This window comes from Daphnia carinata, chromosome 3, assembly GCF_022539665.2.
Source record: "Daphnia carinata strain CSIRO-1 chromosome 3, CSIRO_AGI_Dcar_HiC_V3, whole genome shotgun sequence".
NCBI classification, from domain to species: domain Eukaryota; kingdom Metazoa; phylum Arthropoda; class Branchiopoda; order Diplostraca; family Daphniidae; genus Daphnia; species Daphnia carinata.
Genome location: NC_081333.1, coordinates 7,030,546 through 7,051,534, shown reverse-complemented (window position 1 = coordinate 7,051,534; position 20,989 = coordinate 7,030,546). Strand labels below are relative to the sequence as shown.

The 20,989-nt window shown below is 41.0% G+C and overlaps 3 protein-coding genes across 4 annotated transcripts; 1 reads left to right on the top strand and 2 right to left on the bottom strand.

Moving 5' to 3' along the window:
• Positions 1-213: 213 nt before the first annotated feature.
• LOC130685197 (ecdysone 20-monooxygenase-like) lies at positions 214-2,889 on the bottom strand. The gene is made up of 11 exons (XM_057508442.2): positions 2,517-2,889; positions 2,299-2,430; positions 2,036-2,215; positions 1,948-1,966; positions 1,589-1,779; positions 1,312-1,510; positions 1,091-1,244; positions 853-1,022; positions 719-797; positions 456-656; positions 214-398 (listed from the first exon to the last, which is right to left on the bottom strand). The coding sequence occupies exons 1-11, from the start codon at positions 2,662-2,664 to the stop codon at positions 291-293; spliced, it is 1,581 nt and encodes a 526-aa protein (XP_057364425.1). The 5' UTR covers positions 2,665-2,889; the 3' UTR covers positions 214-290.
• A 286-nt stretch (positions 2,890-3,175) lies between these two features.
• Positions 3,176-11,177, bottom strand: LOC130685192 (ras GTPase-activating-like protein IQGAP1). Of its 2 annotated transcripts, none has more exons than XM_057508434.1 (10): positions 11,074-11,177; positions 10,851-10,898; positions 8,436-8,782; positions 6,477-8,366; positions 6,172-6,417; positions 5,935-6,106; positions 5,076-5,828; positions 4,902-5,020; positions 3,608-4,828; positions 3,176-3,540 (listed from the first exon to the last, which is right to left on the bottom strand). In XM_057508434.1, the coding sequence occupies exons 2-10, from the start codon at positions 10,879-10,881 to the stop codon at positions 3,412-3,414; spliced, it is 4,908 nt and encodes a 1,635-aa protein (XP_057364417.1). In that variant the 5' UTR covers positions 10,882-10,898; positions 11,074-11,177; the 3' UTR covers positions 3,176-3,411. The 2 variants fall into 2 exon arrangements, with proteins under 2 accessions (XP_057364417.1, XP_057364418.1); XM_057508435.2 differs by having other exon boundaries at positions 11,005-11,105.
• LOC130685198 (uncharacterized) lies at positions 8,935-11,126 on the top strand. The gene is made up of 7 exons (XM_057508443.1): positions 8,935-9,083; positions 9,153-9,246; positions 9,328-9,553; positions 9,616-9,858; positions 9,946-10,235; positions 10,301-10,538; positions 10,595-11,126. The coding sequence occupies exons 1-7, from the start codon at positions 9,035-9,037 to the stop codon at positions 10,796-10,798; spliced, it is 1,344 nt and encodes a 447-aa protein (XP_057364426.1). The 5' UTR covers positions 8,935-9,034; the 3' UTR covers positions 10,799-11,126.
• Positions 11,178-20,989: the final 9,812 nt, after the last annotated feature.

Sequence of the window (20,989 nt, the reverse complement as noted above, 5' to 3'; positions counted from 1 at the left end):
AGCAGTATTAGCGCATATGCGTAGGTGCGGGTAAATTGTGGATTTAGACCACATATGGCTACTACGTGGATTTACTTGGTGGAAACAATCGCCATCGCCAATTCGCGAAGGAAGGAACCACTTTCAGGTTGGGTCGCACTTTCGGGGGTTGACACTTGACAGCCGATTTTTAAAAGTCGTGTTCTGGATGAAGATTTATTCAAAAACAAAACGTAATAATATCAGTGTATTATGTTTAAAGAATTTCCAAGTCATGAATTTTATAAACAAAATAAAAACATTTTTGAATTTTAACACCGTTCTCGAAGCATCACTTTTATCGGTCCTTTGGGCGAAATAAGAAACTTGTAAACTTGCTCTAGAGGTTCGTGGAAGCTTATATCGAAAGCTCGTAATAGCTAAGCCAGAAGAGATGGGTAAATAGACGAATGCACTTTACTTAACGCGTGTTTTACCTTAGCGGTGATGATCAACATTTCGTTTTCGGCAATTCGTTTTCCTGGACACATCCGTCGGCCAACACCAAATGGGACTGCAAGAAAAGGGTAGCGATTGGGTTTGTCACTATCAAGCCAACGTTCTGGAATGAAACTTTTTGCGTTCAGATAATTTTCTTCCTGAAGGCTAGCCACCCAAGTTTCGCAAACCACCAACGTCTATAGAAATTACAATAGAATACTAAGTGGACTTATTTTTGAATGGCTGTTCAGAAACTTACTCCTGCAGGAACGTGATAGCCTTGAAAAGTAAATGGTTTTTCTAATATGCGTGCCACGTTTGGAGCCACCGGTGTCATTCTAGACTTCCAAAATGAAATTAAACGGAAAACACCAATTACCATTTTATTGTTACCTAAGACTTTCTATGATGCATGCCCTAAGGTACTTTAACTCTACGAGAAGCTGCGGAGTTATTGTGTCTTCTGGAGAAGGAAGGACTCGGTCCAGTTCTTCGTACACGCGCACCTTTACCTCAGGATTGTTTAGGATATTGTGTAAAAGAAACAAGGTGGCATTGCCAGTCTAGATAAATGGGGAAAAAGAAACGATTAGTTATCTTTCGATTCTAGCACGTAAGCCATTGTACAAACCGTTTCAATACCGGCTGCCACTAGGTCTATAAGCGAGACGATTTTATCACGGGTGTCAACGCCTTCAGCAGTCAAAATCTGATTCAGAACGGGTGACTGGGTATCAGTGGTTTCGTCATTAATTAGGGCTTCTTTAACCAGATCTGAAAATACGCTGTTCATATAAAATAAAGATGTGAGGAATTCGAAATAACTGAGGTAGTATGGCTATTTGGGTTTACTCGTATATGATGTCCTCACATTCTGCTAGCTTTCTATAAGACTTGGTAGGAAAATATTTCCACCAAGGGAGTCCATACATAGTTTCATGAGACACTTCAAAAAGATTTTCTGTTGCAAACATTAAACGTTCAGCAATAGGTGGGATTGAACTCTTATTTAAAGCTCCCAGACGCCGACCCAAGAGAATGGCAAAAATAACTATAGGGAGAAAATATTGTATGTCACAAAATTAAATTAGGAATAAGTTGCTATTTGTTGCGCATTTGCGCTCATTACCCTCTAGGCCATAGCTGTAGATATATTTTTCGAATTCCTCTATAATATTTTTGGCATCTCGTTCGTCACGAATTTTTTCTATCAGTTCTTCTGATATAATTGATAGTTGCTTTACAGTATGATCACCAAGGGCAGTGCTGGCTAGCTGAGTTGTTAGTTTGCTTCTTAAGTGATGCCATTCCAATCCTTGACTGAATCCCAAAATGAAATACCTCATTAACAGCTTATTCAGGGGAATTCCAATTATATATATAAGTTAAGTTGAACATTATCACTCTCCATCTAATACTACTCATCAGGCAAATAAACTAGAGCAATTACGATTCAGCATATGCTATGATGTTACATAAAATACTTACACGTTGACTAATCCAACACCTACAATCAAAGAAGATATCATAAATCATTAAATGGGATTCTCTAAATTAAACCTGATTTTCCACTCACTTTTGTATCTATCTGGACGAGAGTTCCTGTAAAAGATTTGAGCTTCCAGCCCAGGTCTTATGGGATATTTACTAGAATACTTTAAAACAGTTTCAATATCATTTTTGTCATACAGATGTACGATGGGGAAGTTCCAAAGGTAGTGCTCTTTTACGATAGGACCATATTTGAAATATTTATCTATTTGGAAAAGAAAAACAAAAAGAAACACAGATGTCTTAGATCACAGGGAAATATAATTGCCTATGATCACATGTACTTGCCTTCATTTGCTAAATGTAATTTATCAAGAAAGTAGGGGCCAATCCAAGAATAAAGCCATTGACTTCCAAAAAAAGGTAAGGGTAATGGACCAGGAATTTCGGAAAAAGGTTTGCCCTTTGGCAATATATCCCCTAAACATAACGGGTGTTTTTCCAAATGCAAATTGAATTTATGTAGTCTTTAAGTACTATTTTTATTACGTGTATTGTTCTCTTACCATCGCTAAGTCGATTTTCATTCCAAGGAAATTTTCTGTCATCTGCTTTTTCCTGCGTCGCCAGAAATGACCAAATCACTTTGACTACGCGTGTGACGTGCTGCGCGACTAGAACAGTGACGCGCTTTAATTTCTTTAAAAATCTCATTTTTAAATATCAACACATGTCTATCAGGTGGACATCTCTGACCGATTGTGCTAAAAAACCAATCTAGTCAGAACAATGCGAGGGCGGAGGGGAAATCTCAATAGCAAAAATAAAGAAGTTAAATTAAAATTTCGGAGATAAGATAGGCCTAAGGATTGTTTTTTTCCTCGACTAAGCGCATTGAGCGATACGCATTCACTGATGCATCCTGGTTGAAACCGAGTCAATTTAAATTTTTTTTCCTTTCTTTTTTTTTGCGCTCATGGGATACCACCCAAACGTTTTCTCTACCAACCAGATCTCATCCTTGTAAAAGGTCGACTCAAGTTCAAGGGAACTTGATCACGCTGATGACGCGCGCGACTTTCCAAAGGAAAACAAAGCAGTAAACTGCTATCACGTTTGAACTTGGGAAGGCGTGTCAAGATAACTATTAATCACAATGATTATGGTTAAAAAATTACGTAACGCGGCAAAAATAGTACAAAAGGAGAGGAAAAACAACCATGGCTCCCTGATGGCATCTGTAGTGTAATAGTATATAATAGAAGGCTGGCGGCGGAGGAAGGGACATGACGAAGCAAAATTACAATCACCGGACTATTAGATAATCCATACCGGCAAAATTTTCGAGAAACTAAGCGTAAGCAACAACAGGGTGGGCATAACTACTCGCCGCCAGGCAAATAGAAAGATCAATTGGAATGGTGTTACATTATTAGAATATACAGTTTTAGTTGCGCAAATTCACTTCTTCTTCAACGTCTTGCCGTAAAATTTCGAATTTAATAAGAAAATTAAGAGGTTAACATTAATTTTTGCCTTTTTAAAAATGTTTAGAACGGTGACACCCTCGAACTGCATTTGAAGCAAATCCTGCGAGAAACACCGGAAAAACAAAATTGTATTAAGTTGTCTGGCTGAGTTGAACGAAATTTGATACCTGAATGTTGAGTTGAACTTTCTCAACGCTGACGCCCATAAACTTGGCCGTGACGTCAAACACGCCCGATTCGATGGCCGGGCAAATATCAAAGAACGTTGATTTGAAGTGGGCATGGGGCAACCCTTCAATGTCGATCAAGATGCCCTTCTGATGAAGTTTGGTGGCCGAATAATGCAACATCGTTCGAGATTTCAGAGCGTTGGCTAGCTGGAGATGGTTGCCTTCAGCTCGGTGCTGGAGGATCCGTTTCTGATTTTTACCCAGCGTCAAATTCTTGAGACAGGTTTCCAGATACTCTTGGTAAGAATTTACCTGCTCTTCGTGGAATTTAGTCTTCTCGTCTAGTAGCCTTTTAGTTGACAAGAGACGATCAAGTTCTTGGGATCGAGCGCGTCGGTGCGTTCGCAAAGTAACAACATCTCGCGCTAAGGCAGCTACCAGCACAGCATAATTATCTGAACTGGCGACCAGCCCGACTTGTTCCAGTTTGCGCAGGTTTCTCGAAACCCTCATCTTGAGCGAATTCAAAACAGTTTCGGTTGTATCCGTATTGGAAACAACTCGAGAAACAAAGCGAGAACTGTTTTGTTCAGATTGCATTTGTTGACGACAGAACTGCGTGTAAACGGCTTGTTCCTCTATAGATGCTGGTCGGATGATAATCTCTTTAAGGCTGTCGCCATGGCAGCAACGCAAAATGGAGACGAGCATTTGCTTCGTGGCCACAAAGAGCTTTTGGTTTTTTTCTTCTTGAGGCGAAATGGACATTTCAAACTTGTTGGTGAGCGTCAGGAAGATTTCTGTTTTGGCTACTTCGTTCAAATCCTGAAAAGTCCCAACGTTTTCTTTGCTTTCGCCAGCCAAGAGATATTGAATGGAAGGATGGTTGCGTTGGTCACCGCTTCCAAAATCGTCCAGAATCTGATGAAGGGGATCTTCGGGTTGTGGGGCCAAAACATCTTCATACTCTACCAAGCACTGGTGGATATTTGCTACTTCTTGAAGTGACATGCAGACAGTTGGTTTGGTAATCAACGTGGCCTCGCTATACTGATCCATGCCAAATTCAATTTCAGGCTCCTCCACTTGAATGCAGCCCTTAAAAAATGCTTTGAATTTCTCGTGGCACTCGATTATGAACGGGTTCAGGCACATCAAATGAGGCGACTCTTCAGCGAAACCTTTCTTTGAGGCAGCAAATTGCAACATTTTTGCAATCTAGTAAATTAAGCAGAAGAAAATAAAATACCGTGAAAAAAAAAATAATTATATAATTTAATTAAAAACTAACATTTCCCAAATTGCGTCGTTGGTCAGTAGTCAAAACTTGCGTGGGTGATACGGAAATGATGTCGAACGCATCCGGTGATACGATGGTCGGATTAATGTATCGATAATACACCAGATTGCCTGCAAGATAAGGAGTTAATTTCTTTCTGGGAAGATGCTGTAATAAATCTCTTACCGATAACTTTTAAAACGTCCTTTTCAGGAACCAAAGGGAACTTGTTACGTAATGCCCTGGCCAAAACTTTAGCTACGTAAAGCATGCCATATGGGATATTGCGTATAGAATAGGTAATCTGTTCAAGAAAAAGGGACGTAGCGGCCTTAAGGAATTCAATATTGGTTTTCAGACGGCGTTGAACTTCGGGTTGTTTAAGGGCATCTTCGGCGCTAATTTCATAAGGCAGACCACAAGGCTCTCCGGAGGCACTTTCAAGTTGGTTAATCCACAACTTGTAGATTTCCACCGGACTGAGGTTAATAAAAATGTTTTCCTTCAGGATTCTTTCAACGATAGGTCCGAGCAATTCTCGAAGCTGTCCGACGCGGTGACCCTGTCGGCTTAGCTGCAGAATCAGTTTGATCACGAGAGGATTGCCAGTGGATATGTCACTGAGGTTGTCGACTTTGTGCCGGACTTCTTCTTCTAGCGCGCATCTAAACAATTTTAGAAGCAAGTATTCTTCTCGCAAGTTGGAGCCATAGTTGTAGAGCGACAAAATCATGGTTTCGGGCATCTTTTGCGGCTGCAGGAATAGTAGCTTGGACAGGTAACGTGGTTCTGTCTGCAGGAGGTAAAATAGATGCTGGTAGGCCTCTAGCTTATGACGGCCTGTTTTGGTCAAAGAGAGTAATTCGATGCCCGGTCGAGTGAAATGGTGGTTATCTAAGCTGCGTTCCTGTTGTTCAGCTGCCTTATTCACATGTTTACCTATGGTATTAAAAAATAAATAATGTTAACGAACAAACAAACAATAAAAAATGAACCAGATAAATTATTCTGTTGGATTTTTCTAGTTTGAATATAATGAACTTACGTAGCTTATGACCATGTGCTACCACCTCTTGGAGGGCAATTTGATTCTTAACCAGTAAGCCAATTTTAATATCCATTGTGTTCAGATCTTTTTCAAGCTGCTTATTACGACGAATGGTCTGGACGACGTCACTCTTGAGCAGTTGAACTTGCATCTCTTCATCATAATCGCGCTGCCAATATTAGAAAAAGACAATTATTTGGGCTCCATATCGGATTACTTAATTCAACGAATTACCTGTCCGATATCGAGCAGGTGGAGGAAACGACGCAACGTACAAAGAGGCATGTCCCCACGCTTGATGGCTCGATAAGCCCGTAGTGCCAACCAACGTCTCCAACACGCTTGAATCAACACAATGTCATCTAAAAACTGCGAAAAGAATTTCAGGTCTCGACGTTGAGGTTGTTTTTGTCGCTCTTCTCGTTGACGTTGTTGCCACTGTAGGTACCGTTGGCGCTGAATTACAGTGCGCCACCAAGTCTGTACATAATTAAATTGTTTATATCGTTATTGATAATATTTGTTTTAAAATATAGAACCTGGATTTTGATAACCGCGCTGACGTTGTTATGAAAGTGATGTAGACGGAATGCAATCCTTTCCCGGACGAGATATCCTCTAGCACAAGCTTGCAGTCTGATGATTAGCGCCTCAATATCATCGTCTTTGACAACCGACACGACCAGATCCTCGAATTCACGAAGCCCAATTAAACCAGACTCGGTGTAATCCCGAGGTTTTTCCCAACTTATCTGTTGTGTCTTGACGTTGAGGTAAACGGGAATCCCCTGTTCCAATCGATGCATCACCCAGGCTTTCGATGGCGGTAACTGTTCCATACGGATGCCCCGAATTCGTGAACCTAGTAGTTTCGTACAAGCCTGGAATTGAGCACGACTCAAATCTGGAAGATTGATGTAAGGAGAGCTGAACGTCTCGACGAATCCGGCTGGATCTCGCAAGTTATTGAGGCCTGTCACGACCAAGCAAACTTCTTCGGCCTCGGTAGCTAATTCGCGAGACCTGCGCAACATTTCTTCGATATCCGTCATCGATAATGAGGCATCAGAATTATGGCTTCGTCTTTTGGCTTCAATAAGTGTCTTTAGAAGCCGCAAGTACAGAGGAGCTTGTTCTTCTACGGGATCTTGGTCCACTAGACCAGTGGAACCCAAAAGGACGGCTAGCTGAATTGCGTCTCCACTGTCTACAGCGCGTTGAATCACCTGGACAATGTCTTTGCGATCGATATCTTCGTTCACTCGAATAATGCAGCACTGAACCTCATTGTGAGTTAGCACAGTGCAAAATTCTCCTTGACGGATCTTATCACGGCGCATTTCCGTCAAGGCTGCCATGTAGGATTCGGTCAAGCTCGTATTGATACCGTCAAAGCTGAGCATCGGTTCCTCTAAAACGAAGAGTAGTTCCGTCACGTTACGGCCATCCACAGCTTGCGTGACCTGAGCGACTTGCGTTAATGTGCGGATAGCGCCGCAAATCATTTCAAAGCTGAGATCTTCTTCAGTGATTGCTCGAAAGTGGTTCATCTCTTCGTGGTAAAGTGCGGCGGCAAATTCGAGCACCACCAGCTCGGACATGGGTTCTGTATCCAGCAGTTGACGTAAAATTTGAAGCGTGCGATTCGGGTCAGAACCTTCAAGTGATATATTGATGGCATTGACGTAGCGCTGACGTTCCATTACAGATTCTTTTTCGTGGTTGACCTGATTAACCAAGGCTTGCACGTCACAAAGTTCAACGCCCTTGTCACCACAGATGGCAGAGTGCAAGGCTTCCAAATATGCGGAACAATAATCAGGGTTGAGTCGCTTAATGCCGAGGATCGGGTGGGCTAAAGCGGTCATCATGCGAGCCACGTCTCGACTCTCGACCGACATTGCGATTTTTTCTAATGCTGAAAACTCGTTGACGGAATCGATTTGATATTGAATTTCCGATCCAGTCAGCAATTCGTCATAGACGTCGGCCGTGAAATCGCTGTTGACGCTCCGTTCACGAGATGATTGTTTTTTCTCATCCAGCGCATCAATAAGCGACTGCAAGTATAGATCAGCCAGACTTGGGTCTATGTCACGCAGTTGGGCAGCTGGATGTACCATGGCTTGAATCATTAAATCGCAATGACCCTCTTCTGTCGCTTTGTTAATGGCAATGATGGCAGCGTGGTGCTCCGCAGCGTCGACGGGTAACTCACCAGCTAAAATACCTCCAATTTTACCAAACTGAGGCAAAGGGAAACCGTAGCGTTTCAGCTCCAAGCTCATCAACTTGACGGCTTCATCCGAGAACTGAGCTTTTCCGTACAAGCTGGGCATTGGTGGCGCTTTTCCCAGTCGGTAGAGGTAAAGACTAAGAGCGTGTATACTGTAAATGACGCGTGGCATATTTTTGCGGTCATAGAGATCCTATTTTAAAGGAAAAAGAACTAATTAGTACATACAGATGATATATGCAATAAAAAGAAATTGATGAACCGTTGTCTCAGGTAGAAAAATGGCTGGCAATCCCAAAGTGGACATGGCACTCAACCAGTGATTGATATTATCTGTGTGGCGGAAAGTCAGACCAGCCTCTCTGTAGCGGGTTTGGTCTATGTCATAGATTTTTTTCAGTGGTACCGACTGCGGTTGAAACCGATGGGCCAGTTTGGCTAAAAAAACGCCGTTGCGCAAGGATTCTTCCAGTTCAATAGACTGCGGTAATGGTTCTCTAATGCACATCTCAATCCACGTTTTCGTTTCTTCTAAATGGCAAAGGTATTCGTAAGCGATCTTCTCCTGTCGCTTCTCGTCCATCTGGTCGGCCGAAACGCGAATTCCATCTAAAGTTGTTAAAAAAAGAAAAAAAAATAGTAACAGTTAAAATACAGGATATAATTATCGTACAAGACACAGATGCGATTGACTGTGCGGACAGCCTCCGGGGAAACGTGAAATTCAACACCGGTCTGCCATTAGAGCACATCTGGAAATTGTCAAGTCAACATCGCATCGACGTAGATAAAAATAAAACCCCTCGAGACTCTTTTCGGTCCAGACCGATGACTATCGTCAGTTGAACTTTGTTGGGCATCATGAAGTGGCTGAATTTTTTCTTTCTAGTTTTTCTCTGCGCCTCTTCGGGTCAGTGTGATCAAGCTTGTCAAAATTATGTCTGATTCACAGTTGAATTTGGAATTTCTGTTTCCATAGCTACCGAAATCGAGCCAGGAGATCCGGAAGATATTGGACCTGATGCTCCCCAAGGAATAGCACCTCCGACAGAGATTCCCGACCTCCCCGAAGTGTAAGTGAAACATCAGTAATCTCAAGTTTAAATAAAGCGTATCAGAAGCAAATCCAAATGCGCATTTGATGATTGTTAAAGGACCAAGACAGAATTGGCTCTGGATGCACGGATTCGTCAGTTGTTGGAGCATTTCAAACAAGATGACCCACTTGGCATACCGGGAGCACCCATCCCAGACCCGATGCCCATTCCGGATTTCGAAGGTGAATTTCCAGCGGCTAAAATCAAATTTTCTGAAGCTGAACTCCATCAGCTTTCCCAATTTCGAATCAATTATGTTAGAACCGACCTACAAGATTTAAAAGTAAGATGAAAACTTATTTACGTTCAGATATTCTGGGAGATTAATCGCCTTTGTCCCTATAGGTATGGATTGGAATGACTTTTGATAGTCTCCAAGTAGTTGGTCGTTATCGCATGAGTTCCTGGTTTAGTACCTCGTCCGGTGACTTTAACGTCACTCTGATTAGCGTCCAAGCCCAGGGATTTGCAGGGTTAGTGGTCGACTCTGAAGGTTTGATGCAAGCAACCAACATCACCTTTGATGTTGGCTTCAAAGACATCACTATGAAGTTTGATAATTTGGGATTTTTCGGCAGCCTGTTCCAGGTAAACTAAGTCATGCTATTTTTTTTTTTATACAGCGCACATTAATAAGAAGGGGAAAACGCATAATTTAAATTGAAACTATTATAGGGAATCATCAACTCGGTTGGCACTTTCATCTTCGACTCCATCAAACCCGTTATTTTGAACCAAATCAACGATCAAGTTCAGACCACAGTCAATGCCCAGATGAAAAAACTTGATCAAATACTACCGGATTCTGTGACACCTTTGGACATGGCAATCGCTATAGGACGTACACAAATTCAAGACGGTGGGATGGATCCGTTTTCTATTCCAGAATACACTAATATGCTGGGAACGGGAGTGGTTGTTAAAATCTTCAACGGAACTTTGCATGGGCTTTCAACTATACACAGGTATGGAAACTTCTTGAATCCCGACGAAGTGTTGTACTGTTATTAGAGCAATTTTGCCTGTTTAGAACTGGAGATGTAACGTTCAACTATGAGAATGGATCCCTCGTGGTTGGTGCCCAAGCAGCCACCCAACGCCTCAAAGGACATTTCAATTGGCAGCTAGATTTTAAAGTTTTTGCTCCGAAAGGTAAAATAAGTCTTCAGATTGACCATCTCGAAGTCAAAATGGGTTTGAGTCAACCAGTCAATGTTCAAAAGAAACCAAAGTTGGAAGTCTTGCAAGTTAACCTTGGAAACATTCAGGTGAGGTAACAACTAACTTTTTCGTAAGTTAAGACTAACAGATGTTCTCTTTACAGGCCCAATCGACTGGTACGGGCTCAGTGGACTACCTCATTGAATTTGCTGTCAACTTTTTACTCAATGGTTTCAGAAGTGTTGTCCTGAGAACAATGGAAAAGCCTGTCACACTTATCATCCAGAAAGAACTGGACAAAATAGATGTTGAGGCTATGATCGAAGAGCAATTGCTAAAATTAAATGATTTGAAAAATGACTTATAAACTAGCATCACCCGGTAAAGTTACATATTGCGGATGAAAACATTTCACATACCTGGGTCAGATGCCATTGCCGAATTCTCCATTTAAAAAACGAGAATACCTGAAAAAGTAAGAAAAGACATTTTTTGTCAGATTCAATGTTAATCGACGAATAGAATGTCTTAGTGTCCCTGATGCCACTTTACATTTTTTATACACTAAATTACCTTAATAAACGATGAAGAAATAAAATCAAGACTTTAATGCCTTATACTAACTTAGAAAATAGGACATACTTCTAAGGTAAAAAAATGCTGATTTTGAATAAAATGGATGAAGTCATTAAGAACTGTAGAATGACTTGTTACTGGTAGCTCTCACATTAACCGAATGATTTGAATTTTCAAATTAATCCGTCGTCTGAACTATGGCGAAACTTTTCTAACCGTCGCGCGCCTAAATGTGTTCATCAGGTTTGACAGGCGTCCTCCAGATGGCGTGCCAGCCAACAAACGAAGCATCATTTTCAAACGAGTATCTAATCTCTCAACCTGCACGTCATTTATAGTAACTAGAAACAACTTGCAGTGATAAATTTTTTATTAAAAGAAACAATAATATAACTACATACTTATTGCAAGAGTTTCGCAGTGGCATCGTTTCTTGCGTTTCAAATTTGACTTCGTTCCGTGACAAGAGATTTACGATTAACGATCGACTAAATGACAGTTATCTTCACAAATCAATTAACGCCTATTAAGCCATCGGTTTTGCCTGATCTCGATTGATCTCTGCTGTATGCGAATAGCCAAGCTTTCGAGGCAGTAATAGCCATTGATGGTCCATACGCGTTAATTCTTCTACTCTCTCTTCACTGAGTACGACTGGAATGAGGTTGATTGACTCGTACGGAACAATTCAAAAGACTTTGCAATCTTTTGAATTCTGGACGTTCGTCGCCGCCGAACGCAGCGACACCCTGGCGAAGTGATCGACACGCTCCGCTCTTGGTACGGACAATTCGGCCACGTCTATTGTCGTAGCACGCGCTCGGCTCGTAGACGAATAGGAAGGGGACGCGCTCAAACAAAAGAAGAAAGAGAATAGGTGGGCCGAGCCCACGCCAATGGAATGAAAATACGCATAGAGACAATAGAGAGAAGTGGAGGACACACGACAACGATGAGAATAAGCAGAGCAGCTCTAGCCGTTTTGGCCCCACTTTCCCCCCCCCCTCCGTTTCCGAGTCTTCACGCGTGCAATCTCCCTCTGACATCTGGAGAATGGCACAGTTGTACAAAACAGCGCGCGACGTTTGAATAATAATAAATAATCATACTTGACCCTCTATCGAGCCCCCCGATTTTCCCATCCTCAGTATTATATACCACTATATAATACCCCGAAGACGACACTCCGCAAGGGTCTTCGAATGATTCCCACTTCCGAATGCCGTCATTTCCGACCCGCCCCCTTTTTTTATCTTTTCACCAGACTTTTCCTATTTCTATTTCCGCTTTTTATCTTTTGTCATTTTTATTCAAAAGGGATGTGACGCGTGTCATCTATGGCCTAAGGGTGATGATGTGTTACTATATAGGCTGGCGTTATAGATAGATATCTTTGTATTCCCACAGTCGATAATCATCTCCTCCGCCTTTTTCGATTGAATCCTCCCCAACTTGTGTAAAGCAACGTTGCAAAAAAAAAACAAAACAAAAATGAAATTTTAAATCGGATTTAATGCGCAGCCAGAAACGATGGCAAAGGCACACGCAGCCTCAACTTTCAAAAAATTTTCAACTCGATTTCACGTGAAGAGCTGGCAGAACCCATCAATCAAAAGCAGTTTCTCAATTCGTTTGATCATGCAGTACTTGCCTAGTGACGAAGAATAAGTTCACTCGGTACCTAGGTTCAAGTTGTTGAAACCTATTTTTCTTTTGCACCCCGCACATCATTTGATCGAGAGTTGTACAGAGTTCATCACACGTCGTACAGGATAATTCAACGAAACCAGGCAATCGAAGGCTGAGAACAAACGAGTTTGAGAGTAGCACTGGGTTTTTTTGAGCCCAAAACAAAAGAAGCTTCACGAAGCCTACAGAGCATTTATTTCGACAGCAGTTAATGAACAGCAGCCGCCGTGATTGTTGAAAGGCGACGCAGGAAGAAATGAAAAGGTCCATAAAATCATTTGCATAATAAACAGATGAGTATGCGATATATATAGAACCCTGTGTGTGTGACCAGCATCTTTCGATAAAGTTGCAGCACCAAAAGGGTTTTTTGTGAAACAAGATTTAAGATTAGTTGGGAAAAAGTGTGTGTCACTTGAAAAGGCTTGGTCTCACTTGCTGTTTATGGTGGCGTTCGTGCGGACGCAAAGTAATGACGTGCCGAATTGGCGATGAAAAGACAAGAAAGGGGGGGGGGGAGGTTCTAGCAAATAATGAAAAGCTACAGAGGAATATGTTGTATGCGTAATACAAGCGGAAGAAAATGGAGATGAAGCCGGCGATAAAATTGAGAACAATATAAACGGCCATGAGGGGCGAATCTGCCTGCTGGCCCAATACGCGATAGTAGCACACTTGGGTGTAACCTATTGTCATTGAAAATTTACTAGAACTGAATATTTCTTCGGGGGTGCACGATGTGCTTGATTTCATTGTCTGTTCAAGTTGTTAATCAGCTCTAGTACTTATAGAGTTCGTAATTCACTGGTCGATTTCTCTTGGCATCCTCTGAGCCTAAAACGCGCAAGTATTCTCTTTAAATCTCTGTGCGTCGTACATGACGAATGTAAAGTTAAATTCAACTCATTCCCTTTGGGTTTGCCTAACCCCTAACTCCACCGCATGTTTTCGTAATTCCTGTATTTGAATTCCTTGCGCTTTTAGACTAATTTAGGTTTAACAAAGATAACGGGAAAAGAAAATAATTCATCACTCGGCAATTCTATTTAACAATTTTGTTAGCACTACTCCTGCTATTCAAGTTTTTATTGTCGTTTTTATTTCCTGTTTCAGCGCAGTTATACAAGTCGCACCCTGTTAATTACTGGAGGCCATTGTCTGACGCAATGAGACAGTTCTGTGACTACACAGTTAATATACGGAGCTTCATCAACTGTGAAACGGAGGTGGTGAAAAGCGATATAACTGGTTGTGTTTATGTAATGGTACTAAAAAAAGGAAAGGATGCCTTCTACATCACAACAGCTGTGTAGTACGCATATAACAGTGGAACCAGCAAAGTCCGCCGGAATGAGCCAAAGGAAGTGGGAGGCTGTCATTCTTGGTAATATCCTCTCGTTTCTGGGTAAACTCAATGAGATGTTCATCAACAGCAATTTAATAGCAAGCAAACTGTTATAGTTCACCAACTAAATATATATGTGTAGAAGACTGAAACAGCAGCTGGTTTAGGCTGTTTGCTAGCCTCATTGACCGGAATCGGCAAAATTTTCAGCCCACGTCTCGTCACAGCACAGGACGGACCATGGTCCAATCCGACGTGGAAGCTTGTTGATACTTAACGGAGGTTTCTCTTCTTCCATAAAACAAAGAACATTATCTGAGCGAAGACAGATCCGCTCAATTAAGTCTGACTAAATATATATATATCGTGTACTGCTGTTTGAGTATTGAGGGGGGGGATTTGTTTTATCTTCTGGCCCCCCCCCCCCTTTTCTTGTTGACAGAGGATCGAATATCACCTTTTCTTCTTCCATCGGCTGTTCTCTTTACTCCGCCTGTTGTTTGACGACAGTCTGCGTACATAATCGTGCTCGGTCAATAACAACTAATGTTTGCCTACATCAGGTCTCAGTAGCACAAACGTAAAAGAGCAAAAGATGTCGATATCAACAACACTAGGAACGATTTTTTTCTTTTTTTCATGCCTCTATACTTAATCTCTCTTACAGCTTGTAATTTCAAACCCTCCTTTTTTGCTCACAAGTAAATGGGTGATGAGAAAAACAAACAAAAGACGAACGTCTAAGCCTTTTGGTCGTTTATATGTACCATGTAAATCAGTCCTAATTCTTTCTAAACTACGTCACTGGAAGGGGAAAAGAAAATGACGTTTTTTGAGGGATAGGATAGAGAAAAAAATGCAAATGAAAACGACCCGGTGTAGGATGATAGGAATGTAGTTTAGTTTTCAACGAAATTTTCATTCCTAGTCCCCTTTTTTTCGATTTCTATGTAGCCTTTTTTCTCGTCATTTGAATGCCACATCCCGATCTCCTTTTTTTTTCTTCTTTTGATATTATTAATGTGTATAATAGGACAAAAAAGAGAGGTATTCAGTGGTCGGCCGAGTATCAATCTGAAAAAGAAATTCATCTTTTCATAGTTCATTTATTTTTCCAATCGGCAAATATTTTTGAAAAGGAAAAATGAGAATGAAACCACAAGGTTCGCATACTATCCACATATTAATCGAGTCCAACAGTCGATAAATTGCGTACATTCGCCAGCAATGGACCAAATCTTTTATTACCCTTAGAATGTAGGCCTTTCGTTGTCTTATAAAAAAATTCCGTGTTGGCCAGCTTTGAGTCCATTTGTAAAAGACTGTTGCTCACTGGCCTAGAGTGGCAAATCGTGTCGTTGAAAGTATTCTTTTTTTTTTCTTTAGCTACCACCACATGTGTGAATTCGTCTCTAAAGAGGCTGGACTTTTGATATAACAAAACATTCACGCTCTATTTATTGGTCGATTATACCATGGACCAGACTTGTGGCTTGACTGTGTGTGGGAGTCCGTGCGTGTGTCGATTTCTCCGCCATGGGTATGTACCGGACTTGGATATTGAGTTGACCACTTTCAAGTGCAGGATGTGCTGGATGCCATGACCAAATAAAGTTGTCCCCTTTTGGCGTCGGTTGTTGGATTATTCAATCGCCCAAACCCATATGCTTCCATCTGCACTCTCTTGATTCTCCCTTTGCAGCCATGAGAAATGAATTGTAAATCCTTATACGCTTTGCTATGCTATATATACTCCCCTCCAGCATTCAATAAAACATCTCCTCGATCACAGCATCAGCGCCACTGTTAAATACTACGTACCCAAAACTCGTCGCCTAGTTTCTTCGTTGTTGCGTGTATTGCGCTAGAACGTGGAACTCACCAACTTGTGGGCAAAAGAGAAAAGAAAAGTTCTCTGTCGAGACGTATACACGTCACGAGAACAAAGAACTAAGTAGTGGCATCGAAGACTATTATTGCAAACTCAATAGAAAAAATGGATAGATGAGCTATCATCTGCCGTTCTGACGCGCGCCAAATAGTTTTGGATGTCAATTAATCAATCGGTCGACTATGCGATCTCAATGTAAATCAGTTATGAGCTAACAGAAGGCCAACGTCTGTCACACGTCAGTATGCCACGATATGACACAAAGTAAAATAATTATTTATAAGGTAATAGAGCTGAGGCAGCTCGATCTTTCGGGAAAATGTGCACTGGCTTCAAACGTTATCATCATAAGTAGAACTTTTATATATCGGGATATTGTTCTTCTGTTTTGATACGGTAGGCCGCAGACTGTCGCTACGACTGCGTTCGAAGCTGCAATGAAGGACCGTAACTCTCTCGCGATGTTGTGGAACAGTCTCTCGGTCCAACGATCACCAAGCCACAAAATAAAAAAGTTTTTGTGTGTGTTTTTGAGGCGATTGTTGGAGAAGGGGAAGAAAAATAATCCGACAAGAGTAAAAATGGACTAGAGTGTGTAAGAACTTGGTCTTTACACAAATTCTACGATGCCGGTTAAAAGTAGTTGGCCGGTTGTCACAGAATTGTAATAGCCGATGGCCAACAGCTGAAATTGAAGGCGCGATTTCCGTGAAACATCAAAAGGAAGTATTAGCTGAGAAATCTTTGATTCAAATACCACAGCATCTTAAAAAAAGAAACGTTCGAGTCCAGTAACGTTGAGGATTTCTATCTGCAAGACTGTCCCATTTTCACGCTTTTCAATCCTCCGCGGGGCAAAGATCGATCGAAGTTGCAGTCTGACGGATCAAACAGCAAGAGTGGAACTTGAAAACAAGAGTTATTTTTTACATATATATATCCTGTATACATAGAAAAGTCAAAACACAAGAAGGATTGTTGGGGTAAGCATCAAGAAAAACAAAATTCGCTCTTGGCTGTCAACTAACAAGTCACGTTGCGTGTATTCACATGTCCATCCGCTGTTGGAGATGAAAAAACGAGAAGAAGAAAAAAAATGGATCGTTGTTTATTTTATAGTATAGTATCTGCTTGTTAGGTATCGTGCATTATTTTTCTCTCCCGATTTGCAACTGTCTAAACCCTTCCCTTCTCTACCTCCCACATCATCTCAGTTGTTCATATGGACAATAACGATTCGCGAGAAAGATGAAAACCAACAACACAGGGATGAATGGAACAACAATGATGGAGTGAAAAGAAAGACAAAGTACTATGCGAAAGCCCAACCCTCCTTTTCCTTGGCTTTCAGAGGAATTGCTGCGTACCCCGTTACGTGAATAAACTCTTATATAATGTGGGTGTATGTGCAGATGCTTACATAGGAAAGGGGGAAAGAGAAATAGGTAAAAAAATTGAGAATACAAAGCAAAACAAAACAAAACAAAAAAACGTATATAAGTTTGGATAGATGAAGACGACTGATTGGAATGCACATCAGGATCGTCAACCTATTGTCTGAATTTCTTTTCTTTTGTTAGAATATTGAAGCAAGCAAGACTGGGTGTTGGACCGGATGATACAAGCGACGTGTAGCTTAACGAGCTGCTGTCGATTTTCACTGAAACTTTGCAAGGTCGTGATACCGCACTATGGCAGCAGGTTCTCCATCTGTACACACACAAATTATGTCTCAATTAATATCCACTACTAAAACGTACCTAGTTTATAATGAATCGTGGACATTGCGTTATATCAATTCAATACAAAATAAACGCACCACAAATGCAAAGGACGTTGAATATAAAACACAAAAAATAAAAAATAAAATTGCAGAGCTTTCTGCAAAAGAGTTTTATCTTTACACAACTTCAACTAGAGGCCAAGGTATTTGCACTTTCGAATGGGTGTATGCCCGCGGTTAGTATAAACTTTCCACAATGAATTCGATGGTTACGTTCACATCATACATACAATTCAATACGGATAGACGCATGCACTGCGCACTCGAGTCAAGCTCAGCTGGCCTAACCGCTTAGGTCAGTTAAAAAAGACGAGAATAAAACCAATTCACTCGTGACTCGCGTGAAAAGAAAAATAAAACAATAAAAAAGACAAAACTATTTCTCGCGATGCACTGAATCGCTACGCATCTATACCCGTGTTTACTTTTCTTATATAGACGAGCTGCACGCTGTATTCTGGATTGCTCGCTCTTTTTCTTCGAGTTCTTTCATATTTGATGCTGAATAATAAATCGCGGTAAAGGTTTTTTTCTCTCTTGGAACGTTGCGGACGCTGAACCAACAGTTCCAGATAGAGCTCTGTGTATGTAGAATATATATCTGCTAGCTGGCGCCTTCTAACCTCTAACTCGATTGTTCAACAAAGACACACACGCCACACACGGCGCTATACATCTATACTCTATAAAGGAGCAGAATGTACAATAGATGTGGTAGACGCTGTGGCTTTCGAGTCGTCGTGTGTCCTTTGCACCAGCACCAGTGTACGTAGAGAGGGCGATAATTGACTTAGTCATTCAACACAGCAAACCCATACGATATTCTCTTTAAGCGCTGGCCTTGCGCGTAAGAAACTTATTGGAATAGATCGTAGTTATAGGTAAGATCATGATGGCAAACGTCATCACTTGAGTTTCTGGTGACAACAGCAGTCAGCAGCAGCTTTTGTCATCAACGACACTCTTATCTACACACATTGGGATGTCATATCGTTGTTCTTGGATGTATAAATGATTGTCTTGGCCGATTAAATCAGTCGGAAAAGTCAAGTGGATAGACACGGGGACCTTGATGAGGGGGCAATCGATAGATTTTTATCACAGAATCCAATTTTAAAAATCTAATATTTGAATATATTTCGATTTATGTATAGATTGCGTGTGTAGTAGATGCTGGGAAGAATGGAATATGTTTTTATCTGCTGTGTAAATCTGATGCTATAGTGTTGCGTGTTGGGGAAACGAGCGTGACATGCGACAGCCAATCGAATCAATACAGGCCAACGCTCTACATGCAACGTTACAAAGGAGCTCAATAAAAAAGAAAGAAGGGCAAAGGCTTGTTAGCGATAACTTATTGCTGGCGGATGGTCGCCGATGAGCCGTGATGGAGCAACAGTCCACTGACTCTCAACAACAAGCCACTTCTTTGTTGTTATCATTGTTCTTGCTATTAGATGCCGTTGTCTCTATTTCTTTTTCACGGTCGCTTTTCCTTTATCTTATAAATCTTGTGTTCAAGTGGCTCGACTTAATTCCATCGTAATGAGTCTAATCTCCATGAAAACGAAGCCTGTCTCTACACAGATGTGTGTTTGAGATTAAATAAGAGACTGTACATGCAACTACGTCACAAATTCTTTGCCTGTACACGAGTTTCTTAGCTAATCTCTTTTTAGCTTCTTATTATGTGGTGTAGTTTTTTGTTTGTGCATTACAGCAGACGAGACACGGGGGATGACTCGAGGTTGGACGATAGTGGCGACCTAAGCCGAGATTTAAGCTTCAAATGAGTGATTCATGGGAGCTGTAAAAACCCATGTGGAAGCAGGTCAACTATGAATGGAATTAAAGAAATGTTGAGAATAGAAGCAGGAGTTGTTATTCAGCAATTCAAATTCTGGCGATCTCAAGTTTCAAGGATGCACGGCGAGAAGGTAACAGCCAAACGATTGAGTCGTGAATATCGACAGAGCCAACTTTGCTGTCGTATACACTGTAAACCCAAAAGTCGTTGTCTTGACAAACGCGAACTTGGTTCGGCAAAATAGATTTTCTTCTCTTTCGTTCACTGTCGTGATTTTTTCTGCAACTTCGATAAATCTATATAATGAGTCTTCTTTATATTCATTTCGTTTAGCAGATGCTTCTGTTTAACGACGAGTATAAACCAGATGCCCAACTGCGCATATATGTCGGAAGGAACGCCTTTGCAAAATGTTTATTTACTTATGAAAGTCAGATGGAAATACGGGATGTGTAAATTATAGTTACCGTCATTTGTCTATTCATGTTTCCTCCGTCAGACATATTTGTTAAATAATTCAATAGGAAGGCAGTAACGTCCTAATAATTAGCAACGAAACATTCAAGAGATCTATAAAATTAGAATTGATTTGAACCGTCCTTGTCTCATTTCTTATTCTTCTTTTATAGAAGTTCCTTGCACTTCCTTTTCACATATTCAGACTACATTTGTCCGATTCCAATTTTGATTTATGAACACGATTTGTTTCCCACATGATGGCTAACTTCTGTCCATGTACTGACTGTACAGTGTACACCTATACTATGAGGCTGCACATTCGTCCTTGTTTTTCCCTTCTTCAGTATTTGAACACTATGTGCTCCACATGTAGCACAAAAAGATGTCTTGGGGGGCTGGTAAAAAAATATCAAACTGGCGATAAGTTTGGTTATTCTTTCCCTACCCATCTTTTTAAAAATTCATTCTTTTGTCCATCCCACAACTAACACGCAAAAACTTGTAACACGATTTTCTTTCGCCGCTATTACATACTTTTCCTACCTACCTACTTTAAAAGTCACACCTTTTTTTTTTCTCACTCTGCCTGCAAAAAAACTCTTTGCTCCCGATGTCGGAATGCCGTACCTCCGGAATCGGCAACGGTCACGTTTTTTCTCATTTTGGTCTTGAGTTCCGTAACGACCGTTTCATAAAATAGGGCGGCTTCTTTGTTATCTTTTACACTTGCTCTTAGCTGTGTCTGCGATAATAAACAATGTAGCGTGTATTTAATCGTTAAAAAGATATACTTCTATAATTGGCTAAGCTGAAACATCCATCCTTCTATCTCGTTGAGAAAAGTTTCCCAAATATACGACTCACGCTATACATAGTTATTGACAATATTTAAAAAATTCTGACTAAAAAAAAAGGGGGGCAATTATAAGAAGATGATATCGACACGGAGAGACTCAACTGCCGAGTTATAATGCTGACAAGTGTCGTGCTGCCATTATCACGTCCATT

Coding starts and splice junctions, on each gene's coding strand:
- LOC130685192 (XM_057508434.1), bottom strand. CDS start 10,881: ATGGAGAATTCGGCAATGGCATCTGACCCAG. Junction 5,021..5,075: donor GGACGTTTTAAAAGTTATCG/GTAAGAGATTTA, acceptor CTTATCTTGCAG/GCAATCTGGTGTATTATCGA. Junction 4,829..4,901: donor AACGACGCAATTTGGGAAAT/GTTAGTTTTTAA, acceptor TTAATTTACTAG/ATTGCAAAAATGTTGCAATT.
- LOC130685197 (XM_057508442.2), bottom strand. CDS start 2,664: ATGAGATTTTTAAAGAAATTAAAGCGCGTCACTGTTCTAGTCGCGCAG. Junction 1,511..1,588: donor CTACAGCTATGGCCTAGAGG/GTAATGAGCGCA, acceptor TTCTCCCTATAG/TTATTTTTGCCATTCTCTTG. Junction 657..718: donor GCTATCACGTTCCTGCAGGA/GTAAGTTTCTGA, acceptor TAATTTCTATAG/ACGTTGGTGGTTTGCGAAAC.
- LOC130685198 (XM_057508443.1), top strand. CDS start 9,035: ATGAAGTGGCTGAATTTTTTCTTTCTAGTTTTTCTCTGCGCCTCTTCG. Junction 10,236..10,300: donor GGGCTTTCAACTATACACAG/GTATGGAAACTT, acceptor TTGCCTGTTTAG/AACTGGAGATGTAACGTTCA. Junction 10,539..10,594: donor TTAACCTTGGAAACATTCAG/GTGAGGTAACAA, acceptor TTCTCTTTACAG/GCCCAATCGACTGGTACGGG.